This window comes from Stegodyphus dumicola, chromosome 2, assembly GCF_044657685.1.
Source record: "Stegodyphus dumicola isolate Sdum_Otavi_A_Nest chromosome 2, ASM4465768v1".
Taxonomy (NCBI): domain Eukaryota; kingdom Metazoa; phylum Arthropoda; class Arachnida; order Araneae; family Eresidae; genus Stegodyphus; species Stegodyphus dumicola.
The window spans coordinates 87782352-87808469 of NC_140769.1; the positions used below are offsets into that span (position 1 = coordinate 87782352).

The following is a 26118-nucleotide window of genomic DNA, read 5'->3' on the forward strand; positions in this document are numbered from 1 at the left end:
AGCGTCCTTCACCCACGAAGGCTGAAGGCAGAATCTCAAAACGTTGATTTCGAGTCAAGGTTTTTTTTGGGGGGGGTGTATTGGAGGGTCCCGAGAAAATTTTTACATAGGGATTTAAGAGTTTTAGTTACTCTACTGAGTAAAATCATCGGGAAAATGTATTATCTCCATTCACAGCTCCGTACGGATTTAACTTTTACTTAAAATTCTGCGTCTTTAAATTAATATTTTAATACATGCGGCTAACATATTAATTTTATTTCTAGTGAATGTTTGAAATTAATTGTGAAATTAAAAATTTTCCGGCATCTAAATGTTTTTTCGTTGAGAAGAAGACAACATTTTCAGAGGGTCAAGTCAGATATGTCTGCTCTGAAATCAGAAAGGTAGGAGGAAATTTCCAGTGTATTTGTGGTATATAATATTATGTTCACATGTGCTATTAGATTTTAACCTGTGTAAGATTCAATGTATTCTCTGTATAAATAATTTCTTGAAATTCATTTGTTTCATTTTAGTTGAAAATGTTGTAACTTGGGAGGTGAACTAACAGTTTTGGCTTCCCATGCAAATCTATGTTTACTTATTTATTGTAGGAAACTTATTTAGTTTATAATTTCCTTGTATTTTGATTTTGAATGTATGTTGTCTTTGATACTTTTACAGGGCAGATCAAATGTTCTCGGTAATTTTTCTTAACAGTCGCATAATTTGAAGGAATTCATTTTATTACTGTTTACTTTAATAATCAACTGTGATGTGTAATTTAGGTCTGTTTCGAAGTCCTACTTGTGATAATGCTGGAAGAGGCATGGCGGAGGCAATTGTCCGTGAGTGGATTGCCGATTACAAGGTATGTAAAACAATCTTAAGAATTACAGCAGGAAATCTCACAATTGAATACATTTCTCATATATAAATAATATGGCTTCGTTAATGATTCAGAATTATAAATTTAAAATATTTTAATTTAATAATTAAGTTTTAATTCTGAATAATTAACGAATTGTATACACTTGTTTTGCATTAGCAAATGTGCAAACTTCTATAATCTTCATTTAAAATAAGGTTACTTACAAGACTTTAATTTTCTTTAATACACAGTTTACGTGTTAAATGCTTTCTTATTATGTATGTAAACTGTGTTCTGAATTTTGTTACTTATTTTAAGGGCTACTATTTTTCAGTACATTTCAAGATTTTTAGATTTCTGTGAAGTTGCCGGAATGTTTCACCTTCATTTTTTTTTTTTTTTTTTTTTGTTGTTGCCTAGTTAAAAAATGTCATTTCCTTGATCGTGAAATTCTTATTCAGTTTTAATTCTTTTAATGTTTTTAAGGGCAAAGTGAAGAATTATTTACTAATTTGTTTGGCACTTTTTACAAGAGTAAGAATTGGATTTTTTTCAATTTTTTTTTTACTTTCAAAGTGAAAATAGGTCGATGTGTACATGGATAAAGTCAAAGGAGTGCGCAATGACATATTTGTGCAATTCTGGGATTTGTTCTAAGTGAAAACAGGTCGATGTGTACATGGATACCGAGTATGTGCAATTCTTAAAAACGCGCCAAGCAGTGGGTGATTCTGCATTTCCCCGTTTTTAAATATTGAGCATTTTATAATAGTTTTATTTTACTACTTGAAAATTTAGTAGTGTGCTGTATTACATACTGTATAAATTATGGAGGAAATTAATATCAATGCCTACTTTATTTAGCTATAGCAGTAAGTGAAAAAGAGTAATACATCTGTACATGTTTAAAGTCTGTTACATTCATATACAAAATGATAAAAATTAGTTAAAGGCTCTATTATTTGTCATGTTTGCATCATATATTATTTATGTTCCCAACAAAAATATTGTCACATTTTCACCCTCTGGCTGATCATGCCGCGATTTACACTAGCAACTCAAATGTAGCAAAGTTTGCTCATCCCGCGATTTCCGCGGGCATATGGTTTTCTTCCTTTATTGAGTCATGCATCCCGTTTTTTCACCCATTTAACAATTGAAATAAATCATATACAGTATTAGGTGTTTAGTTTTAAGTTTTTGGCCAAAAGATATCGTTAGTTGTTCACTAAATTGTGGCATTTGAAGGCATGTGGTATTAGCACTTAAACTTCACTTTTTGCCACTTTTTTTTTACAGAACTGGCTGCTAGAAAACATTCAGCAATTATCTTGATTATTTAATTAAATTGTTGAATTATTGATTAGATTAATAATTAGATTTATTGAATCTGGTGCAAAGACTGTGAAGTTTGAACTCTGTCATACTAAACTGCATTTTTAAGGTATTTTTCCCTCAGCACTTTATATTTTATTAAATTTTGTACATTTTACTTTTTTTATATTATGCAATAAATAACTGTTATTTGACTGAAATTTATTTTAAAAAAGATTTTTTTGTTGTGACAACCTCTGAAATTGGATTTTCTGGCGACTTAGTTTCTCACGATAAAAATCTATATAAAAAATACTTTCTAGAAAAAAAAAGTAGATTTTTCAATTCTCCTATATATATAGATTATATATATTTATATACTATATATATATATATATAATCTATATAGATATACTATATATATATGCAAAAAAAAAAAAATGCGCAATTTTGGAAGCGGTTTCGGTCTACAAATTGAGCAGTCAGAGAGTTAATATTCACGGAAAACATTGTTGTTGTGTCCATATTGCATGGAACAATGGTTGCCAAAGCCTACTCCGAAGAGAGGTTGTATTTCTATTTTCCACCCCCAATTTTAAAGGGAGAGCACCCTGGGGAAGAATCTGGGGGTCACCCACCCCTCTCCACTCCTACCAATCCACATAACAAGACTTTCGGCTCGCCGCATATTTAGAGTGCCGCCATGCCACACCGACACTATACATTTACAAATATCCATGCCTTCTCCGGGACTTGAACCCGGGCTCTTTGGTACCGTAGAAGTCTCCCTGAACCACCATACCGTCTGGGCGACAATTAATTTCCTTGAAATGAATAATAAAATTTTTATTTGAATGTCATTATACAGACAAAAGTCATTAATTCGGACACCCGTAATCCGGACCTCAAAGCTACAAACTTTCTGCGCATGCGTCGGGTTGACGCATGCGCATAGGCGTTTTCGCGTGCATGTAAGACCTTTACGGCTGTGAATATGCTTGTGCGCATGTGCATAATACGTTTATGCATGTGCGTTTAATGTATAACAGACAGTATAAGCTAAGCTAAAATTATCTAATTCAGTTAATGTTGCAGATTGCATTGTTTCTTAATCTTCAAATTGGATCCGGCTTATTATTTTTTGCAGACTGTTAGAGCAATTTTATATAAGTAAGCTTGAACTTTCGATTATGTCAAATAGAATTTCTGATATATATTTACTAATGTGTAAAGGATCTACAAAGCGAAAGTATGTTTCGAAGTCCATTAAACAGAAAGTGGAATTGCTGCAAAAAAAATGGATAAAGGCATACATAGCCTTTGATTATCTAATCATTTCGAAATATGTTTATCAATTTCACACTGCTATGCGGGGGGAGGGAAACGACGCGGCGCTTAATGAATAGGAAGTTGATCTGTCAGCACTATCATTATCTTCAGGGCAGATGGTATTTTATTTGGCTTATAATTCCTTACTAAATGTAGTATTTCATCTCGATGTACTCTGATATGATTTAAATCAAGTTCCTCGTCATTATAATTCGCTTCCGATAGTGAAGAAAGTGACACAGAGGTTATTGAAAACGAAAAAGTCTTGATTGACAAATTAGTCGGTATTCTCGACACAGCAATTATAGAACTTGAACAGCGGAACTTTGTAACTGAACAAGAAATTATGTCTGTTTATAGAATTAAAGAGAATGTATTATCACATAAAAAACGAAGCAACTGAAACAACTTACATTGAAAGAAATGTTTAATAAAGTAAACAAATAAATATTAAGCTTTTTTTGTAAATTTTTATACCCTTTAGATCATAATTGTTCTTTATTTCATAAATTACAGTTTCATATTTTTAATTTTATAATTTCTGCGTGCCATCTTACCAGATTTAAACTGATGATCAATAATCCGGAATCGCCGAAGTCCTGATGAGTCCGGATTAACGACTTTTGACTGTATATTAAATCAAGTGTTTTTATTTTTTACTAGTGTATACGATCTGCTGAAATACACAGCTTTGGGTGCACCATTTCTCAGAACAATGAACTGATCCAAGCTGTGTTTACTGTTTTGGAAGAAAAGCGTTATCATGAAGAGGTATTTTATGCATTTTTAATATCTTATATTTTTGTTAGCATAAATATCTTGTAGGTAGTATAATATAGTTGTAGGTATAAGTTCTGAATAATATATAGCTTTCTTTGCAGTACAGATTTAAAAAGACTTATTTTTATTGGCCATATTTTATTATTATTATTACATATTCATATGAACAACTGATTTTCTTGATTGAAATGGAGGAACTTGTACTAAATTTGATGGTTCTGCTCTTATATGTGCCTTAAGATCACCAAATGTGGCGATATGTGTTCTGCGCTGGTTTTGGGCACGATTTCGTGTTGTATGGCAACCGAATTGATGTTGAATACTCTTTCCCGAAGTGTTTTAATTGCTCATTGTTTCATGTTATGCATGTTTTGAAATGGCCTGTGTTGCAATGAGAGACGTGGTTGCAAGAGGGTTTGGGAGATTATTTTTAGTGGCTGTGCATGATAGAAGTAAGGAAACGCTGATGCAGTATATTCCTTGTACAACTATTTTTTCGGATGGCTGGAAATCTTACAAGGATTTAGGAAAAGAAGGTTTTGAACGTTTATTTGTGTGTTATGAATTTTCTGGAGGGTGTGTCTGGCTGTCATATAAATACGATAGTGATTACGTGGCGGGATGAAATTGGTATTTCTGCTGTTCGAAAAAACATTCATTCATGGTAAGTGCATTTTATTTTATTCTTTTCTTATTTTGTAGAATGTTATTGTCGTTGTTTCTTTAGTATGAATTTCTGTTGTTATTGTTTTTTTTTTTTTTTTGAATTGTTTGAAATTTATTTTAGTTTATTTTGTGGATTAGTGCATAGTGCCTAAATTGTGCAATTCGTGGATGTTTTTTAAAGTTGAAACAGAATGCTGTGTACAATGTATTCTTTGAAATTTATTGTTGTTATGTTAACTTATTTAAGCGAGGTTGCGTAGTTCGTAGATTCGATCATTGCCTAGAATGTGCCATTCGTAGATGTTTTTTTAAGTTAAAACATATCGCTGTGTACATGGATTCTTGTCAAATATTTTTGGTTAGAAACTTTACGTTTTTGCTATCTAAATTTTTTGTTTCGGATTTTTAGCTTAAATTGTGTATTCAAAACATGTTTTTTGCATGTGCGAAATCCAAGTTTTTGGAGACATTTTAGGCTTAAAGTTCGAAATGTACACAAAAAATTTAGATAGTAATATGGCACAGTGGAGATTCTTGCCAAAAATGTTTGGTGAGAAATTTGACGACTTGAGAGTGTATATAAGAGTAGTTTCAATTTGATAGTGTAAGTATTTAATACAGCAATGATTGATTAGTTAATCTAGAGCTTTTATTATCTTAGATTTTGATTATGTATTTATAACTTATAGTTAATATCATATTAATTTTATTTTGCTTTGCTATTTTAAATTCATTAAAACTTTTCACATTTTCCTATCTGGTCCATTTACTGTCAAGAAAATTATTTTTCTATTCATGAAGTATGATATTTTCTACTTATTATTAAGCTTTGTAACCATTTAAACAATATGTAATGTGAACTTTTATTTAAAAACTTAATTCGTTTAAAAATATATCAGTTTTATTTAAATGTGACATACTTTATTAGAAGAATTGTTATTCAGGATGAATGCAAAATCCACATTTTATAATTCTAATTTTGTAAATAAAATGGCTAGCAATCGTTTTATTCCAAATTGCATGAAATATGAATAGGATTAAAGTATTAGGAAATTATTGTATTTATTTTAGGCACATACGTAGGTTGTTTTTTTTTTTCAATCTCCGATCGCACAGTATGATAGCCAGGTATGTGGCAGGTGGTTGGTGTGCATAGTAGGCGACTGCGTATCTTCCCCTCCACACGCTCTGTCACTGGCATATTCAACACGCCATTTTCTGTTGAGTTGCAGTCACGTAAACATGGCTGTCGTTATTGATTCTCCCATCAAGTGTGAATTGCGAGCTGTTATTCGTTTCTTGCAGGCAGAAGGGAACAGTGCAGCGGAAATTCATCGAAGAATGAGTTGAGTGTATGGAAACAGCTTTACGTGTGATGGCGTTGTTTTTGAATGGTGTCGAAAGTTTAAAGATGGGCGAACTGATGTGCATGATGAAGGGGGTCAAGCACGCAAGTCTGTCGCTACAGATGACATTGTTCAATAAGTTGACCAAGCGGTTAAGCAAAATCGAAGGTTCATCATAAGTGAATTATCGATGAAATTTCCAGAAGTTTCAAGATCTTCCCTGTACTCTATCGTTACTAGACAGTTGCGCTACAGAAAAGTTTGCACTCGCTGGGTCCCACAGATGTTGATTGACGACCACAAAACTCGCTGAATGGTTGCAGCGTTTGAGTTTCTTGACCATTGCAATACTGATGGAGAAGAGTTTTTGAAATCCATTGTGACAGGTGATGAGACATGGGTTCAATATGACGGTCGAAACGAAACGACAATCACAACTATGTATGCACACAAATTCTCCAAAGAGACCCACAAAATTCAAACGAACTTTTAACAACTGTAAGTTTATTGCAACTGTTTTTTGGGACCAAAAAGGTGTGTTGCTTGTGGAGTTTATGTAGCCCGGAACAATTAATGCAGATTCATATTGTGAAACTTTGCAATGCTTATGGAGAGCTATTCAAAACAAAGAAGAGGCATGCTGACTTCTGGAATTGTTCTGATCCATGACAATGCCCGTCCTCACAACTCTCGTGTAACCTAACGGCTCCTTCAGCAATTTCAATGGGACATTTTCGAACATCTACCGTATAGTCCCGACCTAGCGCCGAGTGACTTTCATCTGTTCCCTGAACTGAAGCAGTGGCTTGGTGGGAAGCGCTTCCAAAATGACGTGGACATGGGTTCAATATGACAAAAATGACGTGGAGCTGAAAGAAACCGTCGCAACTCACTTCCAATCATTGGCAGGGACATTTTATGAAGAGGGTATTTCAAAGCTTGTTCACAGATATGACAAATGCCTCAATCGTCAAGGTGATTATATAGAGAAATAACCTGTATTGTACATTACTTTTGGTAATAAAATCTTTTTTGTACAGTCAAAAGTCGTTAATTCGGACACCCATAATTCGGAATGATCTATAATCCGGACCTCAAAACTAAAAACTTTCTGCGCATGCGCCACATTGACACATGCGCATAGGCGTTTACGCGAGCGCGTAAGACCTTTTACGACTGCGCATATGAGTGTGCGCAAGTGCAGAATACGTTTTCGCGTGCGCGTTTTATGTAGAATGGACGTATAAGCTAAAATTATCTAATTATCTATTTCAGTTAATGTTGATGATTGCGTAGTTCCTTAATTTTCGAATTGGATCCGGCTTATTATTTTTTGCAGACTGTAAGAGCAATTTTATAAAAGTAAGCTTAAACTTTCGATTATACCAAATAGAATTTCCGATATATATTTGTTAATATGTAAAGGATCTAAAGCGAAAGTATGTTTTGAAATCCGAAATCTGTTTATCAATTTCACGCTGCTCGGCGGGGGAAACGCCGCGGCGGGCGCGTAATGAATTGGAAGTTGATCTGTCAGCATTGTCCTTATCTTCAGCACAGATGTTTTTATTTTATTTGGCTTATAAGTCCTTACCAAATGTAGTATTTCATCTCGATATGCTCCGTCTTTGATATGATTTAAAACATGTTTCTCGTCATTATAATTCGCTTCCAATAGCGAAGAAAGTGACAGAGGTTATTGAAAACGAAGAAATTTTGATTCACAAATTAGTCGGTGTTCTCGACACAGCAATTATAGGACTTGAACAGCGGAACTTTGTAACTGAACAAGAAATTATGTCTGTTGAATAGAATTAAAGAGAAAGTATTATCACATGAAACGAAGCAAAACTTAACAACTTACATTGAAAGAAATGTTTAATAAAGTAAACAAATAAATATTAAGCTTTTTCTTTTTGCAAATTTTGATACCCTTTAGATCATAATTGTTCTTTATTTCATAAATTATGGTTTCATATTTTTAATTTTAGAATTTCTGCATGCCATCTTACGAGATTTAAACTGATGATCTATAATCCGGAATCGCCGAAGTCCCGCCGAGTCCAGATTAACGACTTTTGACTGCATATTCACCCATCTTTTCTTTACAGCTCATCGAAGGTTGGAAAAAAAAATAGCCCTCATATAATTACTTTTGAAAGAAGCTTGCATGAATTTTTCAAAGAGCATAAAAACTTTTTAATTTTCTTTATTTTTCTTATTTCGTTTAATATTTGTAAAAATCTCGAATGATAATTGACGCAAAATTGACCATGAGTAAATAAATTGAGGAAAAACTGATGTATTTCTGATAGAATATTAAGTACTTGTGAATCAGTCGGAATATTGTTTAGTATAATAGCATCCAAAACATAATGATTCCTAAAATTTTTTAATGATTTAAAATTGCTGTATTTGTCGGCGTATAAGACTCACTTTTTTCTTTGAAAATAGGGCTGAAAAAACAGGATGTATCTTATACAGGGTTCGTACGGTCCTTAAAAGTCCTTAATTTTTTCAAAAATGATTTTTGGTCCTTAAAAGTCCTTAATTTTGGCCAAAATGAATAAACGGTCCTTAATTTTGCTCATAATGATTGCCACTCTAAGTGTGAATTACGATTTCTCATGAACGTGGAATTAAAATTACATGGCAGTTAACCAATCTGTTGGCGGATTTGTGTTGCAAACGATAAAAAAAAAAAAAAAAAACAGTTAGCTACCCGAACGAAAGTATCGGTGTCTGATTGGCTATTCACCCAATCTTTCAAAACAGGTGTTATCCATAAATTTAGGCAGATTGTGACGAAAGCGTAAAGCCGGAAGTTCTTTAAGAGGTGAAAATGATGATGAAGGTGCTCGAGAAAAAAAAAGGGGTGGTGATTCTGAAAATATTTGCCAAAATTAGAGCAATTCCAACCTGGAAGGCCACAACCCTTCCGACGCCAATAGGAACGAGATGCCTGGAAAGTGCATTTTCAATAAACTGTGGCTTCATCAAGCTGACTACAAAGACTGGATATTGATGGATGGCAATCCTTAAATGTGGTCTTTGTCTGAAACAAATTGAAATTTCTAGTATGGGAGAGTCAGCGCTGAAAATTCACATGAAAATTAAGTTTCGTTTTATCATTTCAATTTGTTTTTGCATGGTTTTGCTTAGCTTAATTTCTGTGTTTGTTTCAATTAAGCCATAAATTAATTTTTTATCACCTTCTACGGAGTTTATTCTATTTTGCACATACTATATGTATGGAATATCGGGATTATGAGTTTATTTCTGCAGAGGGTCTGTTATCGATTTCACAGGAAATCTGTTGGCTCCATTTCGATTTTAGGTCGCCAAGGGCAAATTCGGTAACACTAGCGGAGAAAAAGTGAAGTTCGGAAATACGTTTTGAAGCTTCAATAGATAATTAAGTATTTGGTTTAAACCCATGTTGTTGATAGTAATGCATAATTTTTGCTAATGGCGATACAATTATTAGTTGAAAATAACTAATTAAAAATTTTTTAATATTTTTAAAGCTGAAAACAACTAATTGAAACTAATTTTCCTGAATTAACTAGATGCAAAATTAACTTTCATGAATTACTAAAGTTATTGGGTAGAAGTTTAACTGAAATATTTATACAGTACAAAGTCCGAGGTCGGACTCGTCGGGACTTCAGCAATCCCAGATTTGAGATTTTTCCGGATATTAGATCATTTTAAATCTACTAAGGTGGCACGTAGAAATTATAAAATTGAAAGTATGAAATCATGATTTATGAAATAATGAAGCATTTATGATTTAAAGGGTATCAAAATTTACAAAAGAAAAGAGCTTAATATTTATATGTTTACTTTATTAAACATTTCTTTCAATGTGAGTTGTTTGATTTGTTTTCTCTGCTAATACTTTAGACTAACACTATAGACATATAATTTCTTGTTCAGTTATTAAATTCCATTGTTCAAGTCATGTAATTGCTGTGTCGAGAATTCCGAATAACTTGTCAATCAAAATTTTTTCTCGTTCAGTAACCTCTCTGTTACTTTCTTCATTATCGGTAGCTGTATTTTTTGGATTTAGAACCATACTACAGATTTCGCCCTCCATTAATTGATTAATGATTGGGGCATTGTCATCGCAATGAAAAATTTCTGTTTAACTTCCCTAGATTCTGCCGCCTGGTGCGGCCATGCGAGCTCTGGCGCTGGTTCTGGCTTTATGTGAATAACAAATCAGTTATTTTTAATTCAAATAGCACTAAATATAATCGTTTGTCCTATGAGTATCATTAACAAAATCTATTTTCAGCATAAGGAAAGAAATTTCTGTTAAATCTTCCCTTGTTAACATTTTAGCACATAAAATTTAAATTTGTAATCGGATAATACTCTGTTATTTGGTGTCGCTGCATGAGTCATCACTCAAGTTGTCATCCGTTGATAAACATGCGGTGATGAAAGCAAAATATAATAAATAATGATTCCCAATTTCGGCATCAAGGATATAAAATATTAGTTGGTGTAAAATTAACAAATGTTTCGGTTTGAGATTATGCCAAGCAGATACGCAGCTATGGAGTCAATTTACTAATCACCTAATCACACAAATTTATGCTAAAATAATTATTTCTTCAATAATGAGATATTTTATTTAGCTCCAAACTGAGACTAAGAATCGAGATTTCCGGCATGTTTTTTTATGATGAGGGAAAAAATCTAATGCGCGTGCGTAAAGCATACCCCTTCCCTTCAAAAAAGCCCTAAAAAATTGGTTGGTGGTGGCTTTGAGGTCCGGATTTTAGATCATTCCAGATATTGGATGTCCGGATCTCGGATTTTGTACTGTATATACATCTTTCAAAATATAACTTACCTGTATGGATTGACTCTTTTAAAATAATTCTACTTTAATTAAACTTAGGAGATAATATAATCAATTAATCAATATTGTTTAGAAAATAAATTATATATATATATATATATATATATTATATATATTATATATAATATATATATATATATATTATATATATAATGTTGTATGAACTTAAATCCATTTAGTGCGAATACAAGTTATTATTACTTGCACAATTGCTGCAAAGTTAGTTAATAATAATTTATTTCCTAAACAGTATTGATTAATTGATTATATTATCTCCTAAGTTTAATTAAAGTAGAATTATTTTAAAAGTGTGCATCCATACTGGTAAGTTATATTTTGAAAGATGTTTTGAAGTAATTTGAAAGCAAAATGTTAATAATGTTTTAACGGGGACTGGAGTTAAATCATCACGAAGAATAATATTACAATTGTAAAAGGAAAAATTAAAACATGTAATTATTGTCATTGATCAGAAATTAGTTGACTTTTCAAGGGGAACAAACCAACTCCCGTTCAATGAACAATAATTGAAAAAATACGTAAATATGAAAGTGTTTCGTCTTTACTCGAGTTATAAGTTAAAGCCAAACCAGCAATTCTAGTCAAGCCAAATATTTCCGCGAATAGTTGCTACTCAAAGAACTTATTCTCATGAAGCATTTTAATCAATTCAATTTGGAGTAAAAATCAATTACTGTAGAGAAATCCTGTAAAACTCGAGTAACCGTCCCCGACACTATCATCTTTATGTATTCGAGTACTATATTATTTGTAGAAATTAAACATTGGAAATTGTCATTATGAAATCGAAATCAAAGTAAAGTTGAAATAAACATGATCAGTGAATGTACATGAAGATATAAAGGCCAGAATGGTATTAAGTAACTTACATTCTTTCTAGTGGGGGAGTTGGCAAAGTGTTCTTTTCGTGTCTGACTCAGAAGTGTAGGGTGTCCGAAAATTCTTAGCGGCAGTAGGGGCTTTGAATAATATCAGTCGGTAAGACTTGGGTGAAGTAATTTATGGTAGTGGGTGGGACTTGGAATTCTTGAGGGATGTATTTTGTGGAGTTCTTATCTGAGAGAGACCGTCTGTTAAGATTTTTTCGAAAATACTAGTGAATGGAAATTAATTAATTTCTGGCTAATTGTCGTGTCGCAATGATTAAGAATTTAAGAAAGGAAAAAGGCATTTTCGCTGTCCAAGAGCTAGTAGACAGTCTAAAGGCAGGAAATAGGCCCATTTTTTTTAGTAACAGTATAGTAACAGTATATGTCTGAAGACAATTAGCTTTTTACAATATATACAATTGAGTAATTACACTATATACAAATCTTTCAACTGACAGTCATCCAACTTATACCGCCTTCTCAGGTTTAGGAATAAATTATCATATCCCTATCAGTTAAATGATTTAGAGTGAGTATTTAAACGCCTGCTCTTTTAAGGCAATGGTTGATAAATTGAAAGGGAATTAGATTATTTTTGAGAATTTTGATAAGGATCAAAATTTCGCGTTGTAAATCTATTGTATCTGTGCATATAGTTTTAATTCGTTGTATTTGATTAATTATAGTATTGTTAATTACTTTTTTGGATGTGTTGGAGTTCCAATTTATTAATTTGTTAGTACTGAAATTGAAGTTTCTAGTTTTGTCAAAAAGTAAAATTTTTTTGTCAAAAAGTAAAATTTTTTAGTATTGAAATTGAAGTTTCTTGTTTTGTCAAAAAGTAAAATTTTTTTGTCAAAAAGTAAATTTTTTTTTGACAAAAAAAAAAATTTTACTTTTTGACAAAAAAAAATTTACTTTTTGACAAAATTTTACTTTAAAAAAAAATTTACTTTTTGACAAAACAAAAAATTTTAAAATTTTACTTTTTGACAAAACAAGAAACTTCAATTTCAATACTAACAAATTAATAAATTGGAACTCCAACATATCCAAAAAAGTAATTAACAATACTATAATTAATCAAATACAGCGAACTAAAACTATATGCACAGATACAATAGATTTACAACGCGAAATTTTGATCCTTATCAAAATTCTCAAAAATAATCTAATTCCCTTTCAATTTATCAACCATTGCCTTAAAAGAGCAGGCGTTAAATACTCACTCTAAATCATTTAACTGATAGGGATATGATAATTTATTCCTAAACCTGAGAAGGCGGTATAAGTTGGATGACTGTCAGTTGAAAGATTTGTATATAGTGTAATTACTCAATTGTATATATTGTAAAAAGCTAATAGTCTTCAGACATATACTGTTACTATACTGTTACTAAAAAAATGGGCCTATTTCCTGCCTTTAGACTGTCTACTAGCTCTTGGACAGCGAAAATGCCTTTTTCCTTTCTTAAATTCTTAATCATTGCGACACGACAATTAGCCAGAAATTAATTAATTTCCATTCACTAGTATTTTCGAAAAAATCTTAACAGACGGTCTCTCTCAGATAAGAACTCCACAAAATACATCCCTCAAGAATTCCAAGTCCCACCCACTACCATAAATTACTTCACCCAAATCTTACCGACTGATATTATTCAAAGCCCCTACTGCCGCTAAGAATTTTCGGACACCCTACACTTCTGAGTCAGACACGAAAAGAACACTTTGCCAACTCCCCCACTAGAAAGAATGTAAGTTACTTAATACCATTCTGGCCTTTATATCTTCATGTACATTCACTGATCTTATTTATATTATTTTCTATATTATTATTTTTATATTATTTTTATGTTTTCTTTGATTTGTTTTTACAAAGTTTGCATTATTTATCTTTTTTATAATCTTCTATGTTTATTTCAACTTTACTTTGATTTCGATTTCATAATGACAATTTCCAATGTTTAATTTCTACAAATAATATAGTACTCAAATACATAAAGATGATAGTGTCGGGGACGGTTACTCGAGTTTTACAGGATTTCTCTACAGTAATTGATTTTTACTCCAAATTGAATTGATTAAAATGCTTCATGAGAATAAGTTCTTTGAGTAGCAACTATTCGTGGAAATATTTGGCCTGACTAGAATTGTCGGTTTGGCTTTAACTTATAACTCGAGTGAAGACGAAATCAATTATTGTTCATTGAACGGGAGTTGGTTTGTTCCCCTTGAAAAGTCAACTAATTTCCGATCAATGACAATAATTACATGTTTTAATTTTTCCTTTTACAATTGTAATATTATTCTTCGTGATGATTTAACTCCAGTCCCCGTTAAAACATTATTAACATTTTGCTTTCAAATTACTTCAAAACATCTTTCAAAATATAACTTACCAGTATGGATGCACACTTTTAAAATAATTCTACTTTAATTAAACTTAGGAGATAATATAATCAATTAATCAATACTGTTTAGGAAATAAATTATTATATATATATAAATACATTTTTTAAAAATATACATTTTTTACTATATATATATTATATATATATATATAGTAAAAAATTTATATTTTCACTATTCAAGTATTCACTGTGACAAGTATTCTTATCTTGTCACATGAACAGGCCTCTGTGGAAAGGGTCTTCTCTGTAAATAAAGCAATTGAAATTGAAAATTTAAGTGACTCATCGTACATTTTTCAACGCACAGTATTTGATTACATAAAATTTTCTGGAGGTGTTCTTAATATCGAAATTAATAAAGAAATGAGATCAGCAATAGCTTCTGCAAGAAGTGGAGTTCGTTATTTAGAAGTTCAGTATTTAGAAGAACAAAAATCTTTAACTAAATCTGAAAATTCAAAGAGGAAAAGAAATATTATTGAGGAAGAAATTGATTATATGAAGCAGAAGAAAACATTTCTTCAAAGGGACATTAAAGATATTAATGAAGAAGTAGATGCTTTAGCAGATGAAGCTGAGACCAGCATGAACATTGATTTGTTTATCAAAGCAAATGAACTTAGAAGAATAGTTAAAGAAAAGGAAATAGACATAAATAAATTAGATGTTAAAATAGCTGAAATGATTTCAGATTTAAAAAATGCACAAATGTTTTGTATCTTTTATTGTACTGTTTACTATTCTAGTATCTTTCAAAAAACCAAGGAAATAAATTGTATGTTTACAAATCAGTTATTTTAATCTGCAAAATATTCTTATATTGTGATTATAATAGTAGTTGACTGTGTTTGAATAAATATCAAATAAGTTAGTAATAATCATGTAAATCTCTAAGATAGTGAGTGTTATTAGTGTAAAATACACTTATACATGTTTTTAAAGAAATTATGTTCCTAATTTAATGTTATCTACTTCATAACTAGTAGGGAGTTAGTTTAATTTTCAAAATTGTTTTATGGTAAGTATTAAATTGAATTTAATAATAGTGCATAATACACACTTCTGTTAGTTTTTTAAAGTGAAATTACAAGCATGAAGTCGGTTGTATGGATAATTGCTTTATTCTATTCATTTTTTTTTTTTTTTTTGTTTGCTGATAGGTCCTTAATTTTTCTTTCATGGTCCTTAAAAGTCCTTAATTTTCATGTAAGGAAATGTGTACGAACCCTGTTATAAATCGATACTCAGTATATTCATTTCTAGAAAATTCCTCTATTCAAAGTTATGCGATTTCTTTCCCCCTTGTTCCCTTTTTTTCCCCCTTCATGGGATGTTGTGAAAATAGAGACAGTGGTTAAATCATTTAAAAAGTGTGGCATTAGTAATGCATTGGATGGGTACACAGGACAATTTGTTGTGCAAGGACTCAGATGCTGATTTAGAAGAGGTTTCGGTTAATCTTTGAATTATGGTAACTTGGCGTTTTTTTGGCGAAAATTTGGCAACCAACCTTAGTACAGCAACCTGCTAGTTTTTTTTTTTTGGGGGGGGGCACCATTTTGTTTTCATGAAGTAAAGGCTTTTTTTTCACTCAACATTTTTTTCCAACAATCTGCTAGCCAAATTACGCTTGTGCTACAACTTTTATGGAACAAAAGTGCTTAATCATGACGAAGATTAGGTGCGAAATTAAGAGAAAGTGCAGAATCGGCCACTGCTTGCCGCATTTTTACGAATTGCACATACACGGTATCATCCATGTACACGTCAACATATTTTCACTTAAAAAAAATCCCAGAATTGCACAAAAATGGCATTGCGCACACTCTTGACTTTATCCATGTACACTGCTAAAGTCCTTGCTAGTAACCTTTATCGTCTTACCAAAATGTCGCCAAACTACCTGTTACCATATTCCAAAGATTAGCCGAGATTTCAAGTGACTCTTCATTTAGCTGTGGAGATGAATGTCTGGGTTGACATAGAAGATTAAAAGTTGTTTTTTCCCAGATAGATTGGGTATTTCTAGAAAGTGTTACTTTGTATGTATATTACTTTATATTCAAAATACTATAAATTTATTTTAGTGATCAGTAATAATGTTTTATCCTTGAAAAATGTGTATAAAAAAGGATGTGCATCTTGTACTGTGGCAAATATGGTATACACCAAGTCCACCAAGAATAAATGTTTAAAATCTATTAAATAGCAGAGCATGACTTTTATATTCCATTAACTTCTAATGAGATTTTAATTCATAACTGATAGGAAGTTATGAATTTCTAACTCTAATCCATAGTTTTTAAACTGTGGGTCGCAGCTCCAATTGGGGTCACTGGACCTGCAGCAGGGAGTCGCCACAAAAACTTAGCAATTTTGATATTTCTTTAACTTATTATAATAATTTTGTAACTACCAAATATTTTTATATAATGTATCTGAAAATAGATAAAGATAAGACAATACAGACAAAGAAAAAATGAAAATCGGTCACGTATCAGTTTTAGTGGTGTGTATTAAATTTTACTTTGTAAAGTCATTAGTTTTTTTTTTTTTTTTTTTTTGTTTTTTTGTTTTTTTTTTTTTTTTGTTTTAAAGATGGAGACGTGAAAAATGAACAGTGCTCTTGCTGGGAGAAAATATAACTTTTTCAGATTTTAGTTATCTGTTTAAATTGTTCATTGACTGTACGTAGGGTGAATCTCAAAGATATGTTGCAAGTTATATTATTAATGGTATTGCACAGTGTTGATGATTTTAATTTCGTTTTTATTTTTAATTAAAGTTTCTGGAACCTGTGTGTCATCAGTTCTTCAGCTTCTACAGATCACGAGAGGAAAATCTTCAGAATTTTGCTCGACAATATATACCTTGTCTTATCGGCCTGTACTTGAGTAGTGTTGCTAAAGGCAATCGAAAAGTAAAAATAAATTATCTCATTCTGTATAATATATTTTACATTTAGATGAAAAGAAAGTAACATTTTCTTTCTCTCTCTTTTTTTTTTTTTTTTTTTTTTTTTTTTTTTGTAGAATGTGCGGTGTGTTGAAGTGGTATTGCTTGGAATATATAATTTGGTATGTAATGCATTTTTCTTATTGATGACTTTTAAACTGAATTTTTGGCATTTTTTTTAATAATTTATGTTATATTTTTCATTGTAATTTCCTCTTTCAGGAAGTTACAGATTCTTCTGGGAAATCCGCTTGTGTGTCTTTTCGTATCCCATTACTTTCAAAACCTTCCATTTATCATGAAGTAAGCTTTTTTGTTCTTAAAAGTCTTAAATTTTAATTTCTTTAAATTAAAAATATGGTTATTAAAATGTTATCTTAATTTTCAGCCATCAATAAAATTTCTGACTATCCACATCCCCACCAAAAAATCACACAGATGTATTCATGAAGCAAAATAGTATGTCACCAAAATAGTTATATTGCAACCCATAATAATGCCAAATGCATTTAAGTGGCAATCCAGGTATGCAGGCAACACACATTCGTTTAAGTTCATGTGGGTTTGCACTTTGAAATTTAACTGTCATTTCTATGCTGTATGAAAGTTTTAGGGTAGTGCCATTTAGAAAATGGCTCATGCCTTTCATGCAGTAACTTTGCAAAAAATTATTAGCAACGAGTTTGCCAAAGTTGCCAGCAAATTTGCGACTTTGCATTGGTGCTGCGGATAATCAGAAAGTACCATATTTCATAATGGACTTATTTATTGTCTGAATTAGAGACTATCATTTTATGCAGATACCAGATACAGATTCTAAATCATCAGGCAAAAGGTGTATGAGAATAACTCAGCAATAAAGGTTTATAGATATTGATAGCCATTAAACTCTTAGGGAAGTTTGTTAAAATGCCTTCTTGTTTAGTGATCGTAAAAACTTATTCCTGTAAGCATTTTAGATCCCTCGTGCATTATAATGAGTGGAGTTTTAAGAAAATTTTAAAAAAAAAATTAATAGAGGTAGGTGTGGGTATTTTCATTTATGCCGTTTTTAGGATTTTCTGACTCTAAGCCTTTAGGATATGTCTGTTTACTTGGTAATTATTTAATTTGGTACGTACATATTATCTTGTCTACCATAAAACCGTAACTAAGGAGGCTGGCTTAGTGCCAGTTATGGATAATCTTGATGACACAACAAACTCGTAATATCTGTGCTTTCATCTGATACAGTCCTATTTGAATCTCGATAAGCCACATTTTGTTTTTATGATCAGGGGTATAAATTAGCAGTTTGTGTACTTTTTCTTGAATTTTTTTGGAAGGGGGAGAAGATTTGGAACCTGCCCTTTATAGAAAAGAAAGTAATAGATTTATTTTCAAAGTTATGGAATACTACCATAAAAAGTTGTGCGTTAATGGGCATGGTTTGGTCAACAAAACAATAATATATTGGAATAATTACTTTAAATACTACAAGTACATACCTGCAGTTTAAAAGCGACCTTCCAGTAAAAATCGGTGGGCCTAACAAAACAGTGGAATTTAATAAAAGTGTAGTGCATTGAATATTAATTGTTTATTAAATAAAGATGTGGCAGCTATATTAGCATTTCACAGGAACAGTTGGCACAATTTGAATAGATTTTTTCACCATCTTTTCATGGTCAATGAGACAACGTGCAAGTACCTTTAATTTAAAAAAAAAAAAAAAAAATTAATTAGAAAGCTTGTGCCCTTTATTGGTGGAAGAGTAGAGGATGATAGGTTGAAATAACTATCTAAAATGGGATGACAGCTTTAAATTGGGGACTGCTCACTAATTCATCACAAATCTGAAGAAATAAAGCTTAATGATAAAAATACAGTGATATTCTTCCATCGCCATGTAGAACCCAGACAAAGTTTTATTAGAAGTGGTGAAGGACATCACTCATGAAAATCGCATTGAGCAGTTCCAAACATGGCAGATAAGAATGATAAAGCTAAGAAATAGGAAGCAGGTATAGAAAGTGAAAATGAGTTTTGATCTGTCGAGCTAAAATTAATTATTTTTGGTAATCATATAAATTTCCAAATAACTTTCCTCAAAATTCTGTCAAATGCTGTTTGCCATTTGAATCTTGCCAAGAAAAAAGAAAACTTTTCAGGAAGAAATGACCATACCTGAAGAAAGATGACTGAGAAAACTTCAGATTTGACTTTTAAAACTGATTTTTAGTGATCATTATAAAAAATATTGCAAAAGTGTTAGAACAAAGCAGTAAAATATAAACATTCAAAATGAAATAATTATCTATACCAGGGCTTCTTACACTTTTTTCAGTCGCGACCCCTTTTTATCACTGAGTTTTTTTCGTGACCTCAGGACCCCTAATATTTTCGAAAATTTTGTGGGACCCCATAAGCATTGCGCAAATCTGACACATGCATGAGTAAAACTATCAATTTTTTCACTTGTACTGTAATAAACTATTACAGTTTTAGGCCATTAGCTTTAATTTCTGATTTTAAGACATAGAATAATGTGATATTTTCATATACATTGTGTAAAAGTATTTGGTAATTATAAAATTATTATAATAAGTTAAAAAAATATCAAAACTGCTAAAATTTTTGGCGACCCCTTGCTGCAAGTCACGACTCACAGTTTAGGAAACTCTGATCTACTAAAAGCTATGCATATTATCTATCTGTTACCTTCTCCGTAACGGCGGGGAGTTGAGTTTCAAGAGAGGTACCTCTGAATTCCAAAACTTCATGGAAAGCCATTTCGACCATTCTCATCTTTATACAGAAATATTAATTAAAAACTCTGAAAATACTAATTTCTTTGCTCATTTTTCCAAATGGCAACAGTCACAGAAGAGAAAAATCTGCTTTATTTCGAAAAGTGTTGCCGCTGCTCACCTTCAAATTGTAGAGTTTGTTAATAAACAAATTTTAAATTTTACAAAATAAGAAATAAAAATAGCATTGCCAAACATTAAACATATTATTTATGATATGAAATTATATTCTGATGTTGAAGAAACCATGAGATTGCTTGTCAAAAAAATTTTTTTAATGTCAGTTTTTTTAAATAAACAGCTGCTGTTGGCAACTTTTTTGTTTCAGGTTAGGATAATTGACATGTTATGTTATTACACTTTATTCTATTCTATTATTGCTAATTCTTTTATTGATATTGAGAAAAAGTTATTACATTAAATTACAAAACTGAAGTCAAGGAAATTTTAGCAACATGATGCCAAGACTTATCATAGCCGCTATACAGCGCATGGTGTTACAATTTCATGTTGCTGGCCACAAGAGGGCACAGCATTTTTACTTTATGTTTATTATTTTTTGATTGAGATGTTGTGGCAATAATAGAAAAAAAATTATTAATGTTCTTCTGTAAGCAAATGAATTGTAAGTAGCTGTAAATAAAGTTTCTTCAAGGAATGGTTAGCAGAAAGGTTTTGTTATCAAATGTTGTTAGATGCTGAAGGTAAAAATAAGAAAATAATATTTAGAAACATAAAATATTGGTGAGAATCTGAAACTTATTTTTTCCCAGTGGCAGGGTCCAGCCATTTATAAGCACTGGCCGCTATCTCGGTTCCGTGGCAGTAGTCACTTTATAATGGAGACACCTAATAGGTGGGCCACCGTTGGCACGGACAAATTACATTCATGTCTTCTCCAGGATTCGAACCCTGGCCCTTCAGTGTAGTAGTTAGAGATATCAAGTACCTCTTCATCTGGACGTCAGACTTCGAAACATATTGTTAAATAAAATTACGCTGAATTTGAAAACAAATATCAACATCCGCAGCCTCAGAAAAATGTATTTAGGCTTAATTTGCATAAAATACTATTGAAACTACCACTGATCTTTCAGGTTTTACCACGTATATACATTTGTGTTATAGTTACCATTTACACATTTTCATGTATACCTTGGTTTGATTAAATTTGAAAATGTTATTTGTAATCCACAGTCTGCTAGTTTTTCTAATAAAAGTTGAACTCCAAAATTCCAAAAATTATGTAAATCTTTATTCATCAGATCAGTTAAAAAAGATAATTAAGTAATTACTTTTTTTTTTTTTTTTTTTTTTTGTGTGTGTGTGTGTGTGTGTGTTTTCTAATTATCTGCCCAGCACTCCCAAAAGGTTGGCAATCATTGGCAACTACTTTTCCACCAACCAAAGATGTGAAAAGCAACAGCCATTTTGAAAATTTATGACCCACTAAGGATTTCACAACACAGCAACCAATTTGTAAAACTAGAAATTAAAGAAAACATTTATAATAAAACAACTTTCTTGTGCTCATCTTCCCATGTACATAATGATCTGTTTTAGCATCAAAAAACGTCAGATAATTACAGAAGTCTGTGCATACTGTCATTTCCCCATGTACATGAATTAGTTTTCACTTTAAAATAAGAAAACACAACTGCACAAAATATTCCATTGGTGATCAGATTTGATATTTTACAAATTATAGCTTCATGGAATAAAAATTTTTATCAGCTGGCAAATTCTGCAGGCCCATTATGACTCTAATTTATGAAATAATTTATTTACAATGGAGGAGAAAGTACAAGCTCATGAAACAATCAGAACAAGTACTAACCAGAGAACATTGAATTAAAAAAAAAATGGTATCTGCATTCATGAACTGTGTACTTGCGCATACCTGGGTTCCTGTGCTGTCAAACATAGTGCATTGTCTGGTGAATTCCTTTGAGCAAATAATCAAAAAGTACCAAAATGTAAAAATTTTGCAGAAATAATGCCAGTTGTTGAATTCCTTTGAAGTGAATGTGACTGAATAAAGCCCCTAGATATTTAACAACCAGTGAAGAATTACATAATTTAAATAAATTGTTAAATATTGAGGTAAACAACTGATTAAATTTAAACATTTATAACTTAAAGTCGGTTTATTTTGAAATAATGCAAGTGCTTCAAACCTTGAGTTCCTGAAAATAACAATACTTTTGATTTGATAGAAATTATTTAAAATAGCTTTTCCTGGACTAACATAATTTTAGAGTTTAATTAGATTGAAATTAATTGCTAGCTTGAACTAACTGAAAATATAGTTAATATCAACACAACAATATATCTATGAAATAATTTTATTAAAATATTAAAATGTATCTTGTAAATATTTTACAGCCAATGAGCCTCTCTCATACTGTTTTATCAGAACGAGCTCTGTCGACATTAGAATATGCTGACAGCCGCATGGTTACCATAGGGCCATATCCTGAAGTCGAAAAAATTAATGCTAGTAATAGGTATGTATTAAATTTTTGATGTTTTGTGTTTCAGATTTAGAATATGTGGAAGATACAAAACTTACCTTTGCATTTATATAATATCTATTATATATATATCATATACATGATATTATATATATCATATATGCGAACGGGCTGGCTGCATGGCCGTTTTCGTGGTTTTCCCCATGTGTAATGTGTATATGAGCCAGTTTCCCTTAGAAAGTCCTCCACGAAGGCATCCCTCTCTTTAGGCAGATAGCCCTTGTGTGCTTTGCCATAATTAAATAATACAATCCAATTTATATAATATTATATATATATATATAATACGAGGTCAGCAATCTAATAGGAAGTACAGACATTATAACTGAAACAAAAACAAAATGATTAAAAAATATCAGAATAAAAATCCTATAATCAATTGTTGAAAATTCTTTGGTCTTTTTCAAGGAGCAGCTGAAGAATTTTCAGCAGAGCTACATTATTGAATTATATCTGGAGGATTATAAATTCTTGAAATAATTCAAAAGAAAGTGCCAAATAAAAATTAAAAATTCAGATTAATTTAAAATGAAAATTTCTAATTGAAAGCCATAAAAATTTTGCTTTAAAAGAATTCAATGAAGTACAAGATTTTTTTATTTTAATTTATTGGTCAAGATATCAATCTGTTCCAGCATGACCCTAAAACAAATAGGATTGTAAAAATAAACAACAGTAGGAAATAAAAATTCTTGAAACTAGAAACTTAAGCAACCATAGGGTAAATATAAAAATAGTAGGCTAATTAAATATTTTAAATAAATTTTGAACTAATGAAAATGCAGCACTGCTATTTAGAAAACATTGTAAATCAAAAGTAGTTATTGCATTTAAGAAAATGTACTTTAAAGTCAAAATATGGAAGAAACAAAATTAATTATTTTAGTAGGAAATTTACTTTAGACAAATAAGAAGCTGTAAAGGATTATTATGCACACAAAATGGGGGGGGCGGGAATCCTAACTGAGGGAAAAACTATACAGAGGCCTAAAATGGAAGCTATATTAAAAAAGATTTTGATTTGCATTGTTACAAAATGTCCAGCTTCTGCACGATAGCTTCTTTGCAGAAAATGTTTAGGGTTGCAAAAAAATAGCAAGGGAAGGCGGGATTGCCAGATTTGGTGCAAAACCGCCCATTTGCAACCAAATTCGCGATATGCCATAGACAGATGGAGAACATCCTGGAATTAATTTTTACTGGTTTAGCCCAGAATGTCCTTGAAGGCAGGCCAAAAGCTATATAAGCCCTGCCTGTGTGCGGAGTAGTAGTCTAGTGTTGAGTGTATCGTGAGTTGGTGCATTGTTGAGGCTATCGAGTGCATCACGAATTATAGAGCGGAGAGTCTCGAGAGTATGTTGAGTTCCAAGAACGACCGAACCGAGTCGGAAGTTGTACTCTAGTGCTTTGCCATGAACCTGTCTTCGCCATTATAGCCGATAACCTGGAGGCTGTGTTGCTGATATTTTCAGTGTGTTTGTCGTCATTTTTGGACAACTGTAAACATGTTTTTGGAGCTGTCCTGAGTAGTACTGGTTAATAAATTGTGTTTTTATTCTTTATCAAGTGTTGTCGTTAATCACTCCAAATCCACAAATCCATAAGAAATGCAATAGTATATTTCGTTTCTTACATTCATGCAGACATGTATGTATGTATTTCCCATTTGTAGATTTTGTAAGAAAAGTCGAATTTTTTTTATGTTGACGGTGAGGAAGTTCAGATTTCAGTTCTATTCCTTTCTAGTGATTAATTTTAGTAAGTACTTGAATATTAACATAACCACTGGCAACTTTTTACACATGAAAAATAATGATGCAAATCTTCATAAAAATTATTACATACATATTTTGCATTCTAATCAAGTATTTATTTTGAAAATCAATTCAATAAATCTACTTACAAGCTGGTTTTTATTTCTCTTGTTCTGGTAGAAGCTGTGGTGATTACTTTAACTACAGATTCAAAGCAGTTGTTCCCTATTGAGATTTTATGACAAGATGCTATATTCCTGCAGAAATTTTACTGCAGTTTCTTACATTGTTTGCAAATTCCACAAGCACATATTTTAAAATTGAGTTTAAGGTAAAAATATCACATTTCGTTAATTAAAAATGTAAGAGCTTGAAATACAATATTAACATATAAAAGAATGTAACATACGGATATGAAGAATGCATTCAAAAATGGGGATGTTGCTCAACTGAAGGATTATTACGAACATGGTTGGTTGACGTATAGTTAGTTATGAACCTGGTCTCAAGATTTTGGTGCATTCTAAAAATTTGAAGACTTCTACAAAGGGGTTGCAATGATATGCAAGTACTTTTTAGTACTTGTTACGTATTATGGTTTTATTGCATTTTCATATTACAGTTTTATCAGAATAGTCACTAAAAGTGTTCATATGGAAGTTGCCAGCATGTTACACATGAAAGAATAATGTATTGTGAAAAATGTCTTTAGTTCCTTTATTCTGGAAACTACAGACATTGTGAATAAGTGAAAAAAATTTTAAATATGTAAGCAAGTATTTAATCCTTTTTTAATAATTTCTTTGTATTCATTTGAATAAATATTAGTATTTTTCTTTAATAATGTTATCATGTAGCCTTGTATGCAAATGATGCATTTGTCCATTTTAATGTCTTTAGACTGATGGTTATGACAGTTCTGATGTGGCTGTATAATCAATACATTGGTAACATGTCAACATTTTCTCATATGTCTGTTTGCAAGATGTGTTCCAGGTATTGCTCTTATATTCATATTTTAAATAATCCATCTTTTTGATTTTTTTAATATGCATACATGAATTTCTTTATTCTTTTGTGGATTTTTCAGTTTTTATATTTTTGCATGCTGTTTTGATAACAAACAGTTACTTAATTGTAAATCATGTTATTCTGTAAGTTATGACAGTTTTTGTAATTAATATTGTTTATTTTTAGCATTTTCTTATCCAGCATTTAATTGTATTTTTGTTAATAAGCTTTTTATTTGATCCATGTATGGAATTCAAATCATTAAAAAAAATCATATGAAGAAACATTTGCAATCTGTTTTAATATATGAATACCTGAAATATATGTAGGTTGAAGTAATTTAATTCCTTGACGTATTGTTTGAAATTTTCCTTTTGTATAGCATTTTTCCTTTAAGTTTTAATTTTCTAATCTTTTTAATATTTGCATTTATTATTTCTTTATCTTTTTTTGCATAAAATTAATTTTTGCTTTCATTGTGCTTATATCTGTGCATATCTCATTCATATAAAGCTAATTAAAATTTTAAATTATGAAAATTCAATTGCAAACAAATAAAAGATAAATTATCGCTATGAACTAATTTGTAATATCATTCAAATTTAGA

At 31.1% G+C, this 26118-nt stretch overlaps 1 protein-coding gene across 2 annotated transcripts in view; it reads left to right on the top strand.

The window, feature by feature from the left end:
- Window positions 1-341: 341 nt before the first annotated feature.
- Window positions 342-26118, top strand: part of Hyccin (PI4KA lipid kinase complex subunit hyccin) — a 45804-nt gene continuing 20027 nt past the window's right edge. Inside the window, exons 1-8 of one of the 2 annotated variants that reach the window (XM_035371829.2) lie at window positions 342-386; window positions 771-853; window positions 4160-4267; window positions 17254-17388; window positions 17501-17545; window positions 17646-17726; window positions 22598-22719; window positions 25401-25496. In XM_035371829.2, the coding sequence (XP_035227720.1) occupies window positions 812-853; window positions 4160-4267; window positions 17254-17388; window positions 17501-17545; window positions 17646-17726; window positions 22598-22719; window positions 25401-25496 (629 nt within the window). In that variant the 5' untranslated portion in view covers window positions 342-386; window positions 771-811. The remainder of the gene's footprint in view (window positions 387-770; window positions 854-4159; window positions 4268-17253; window positions 17389-17500; window positions 17546-17645; window positions 17727-22597; window positions 22720-25400; window positions 25497-26118) is intronic. The other variant, XM_035371830.2, reaches the window with a different exon arrangement.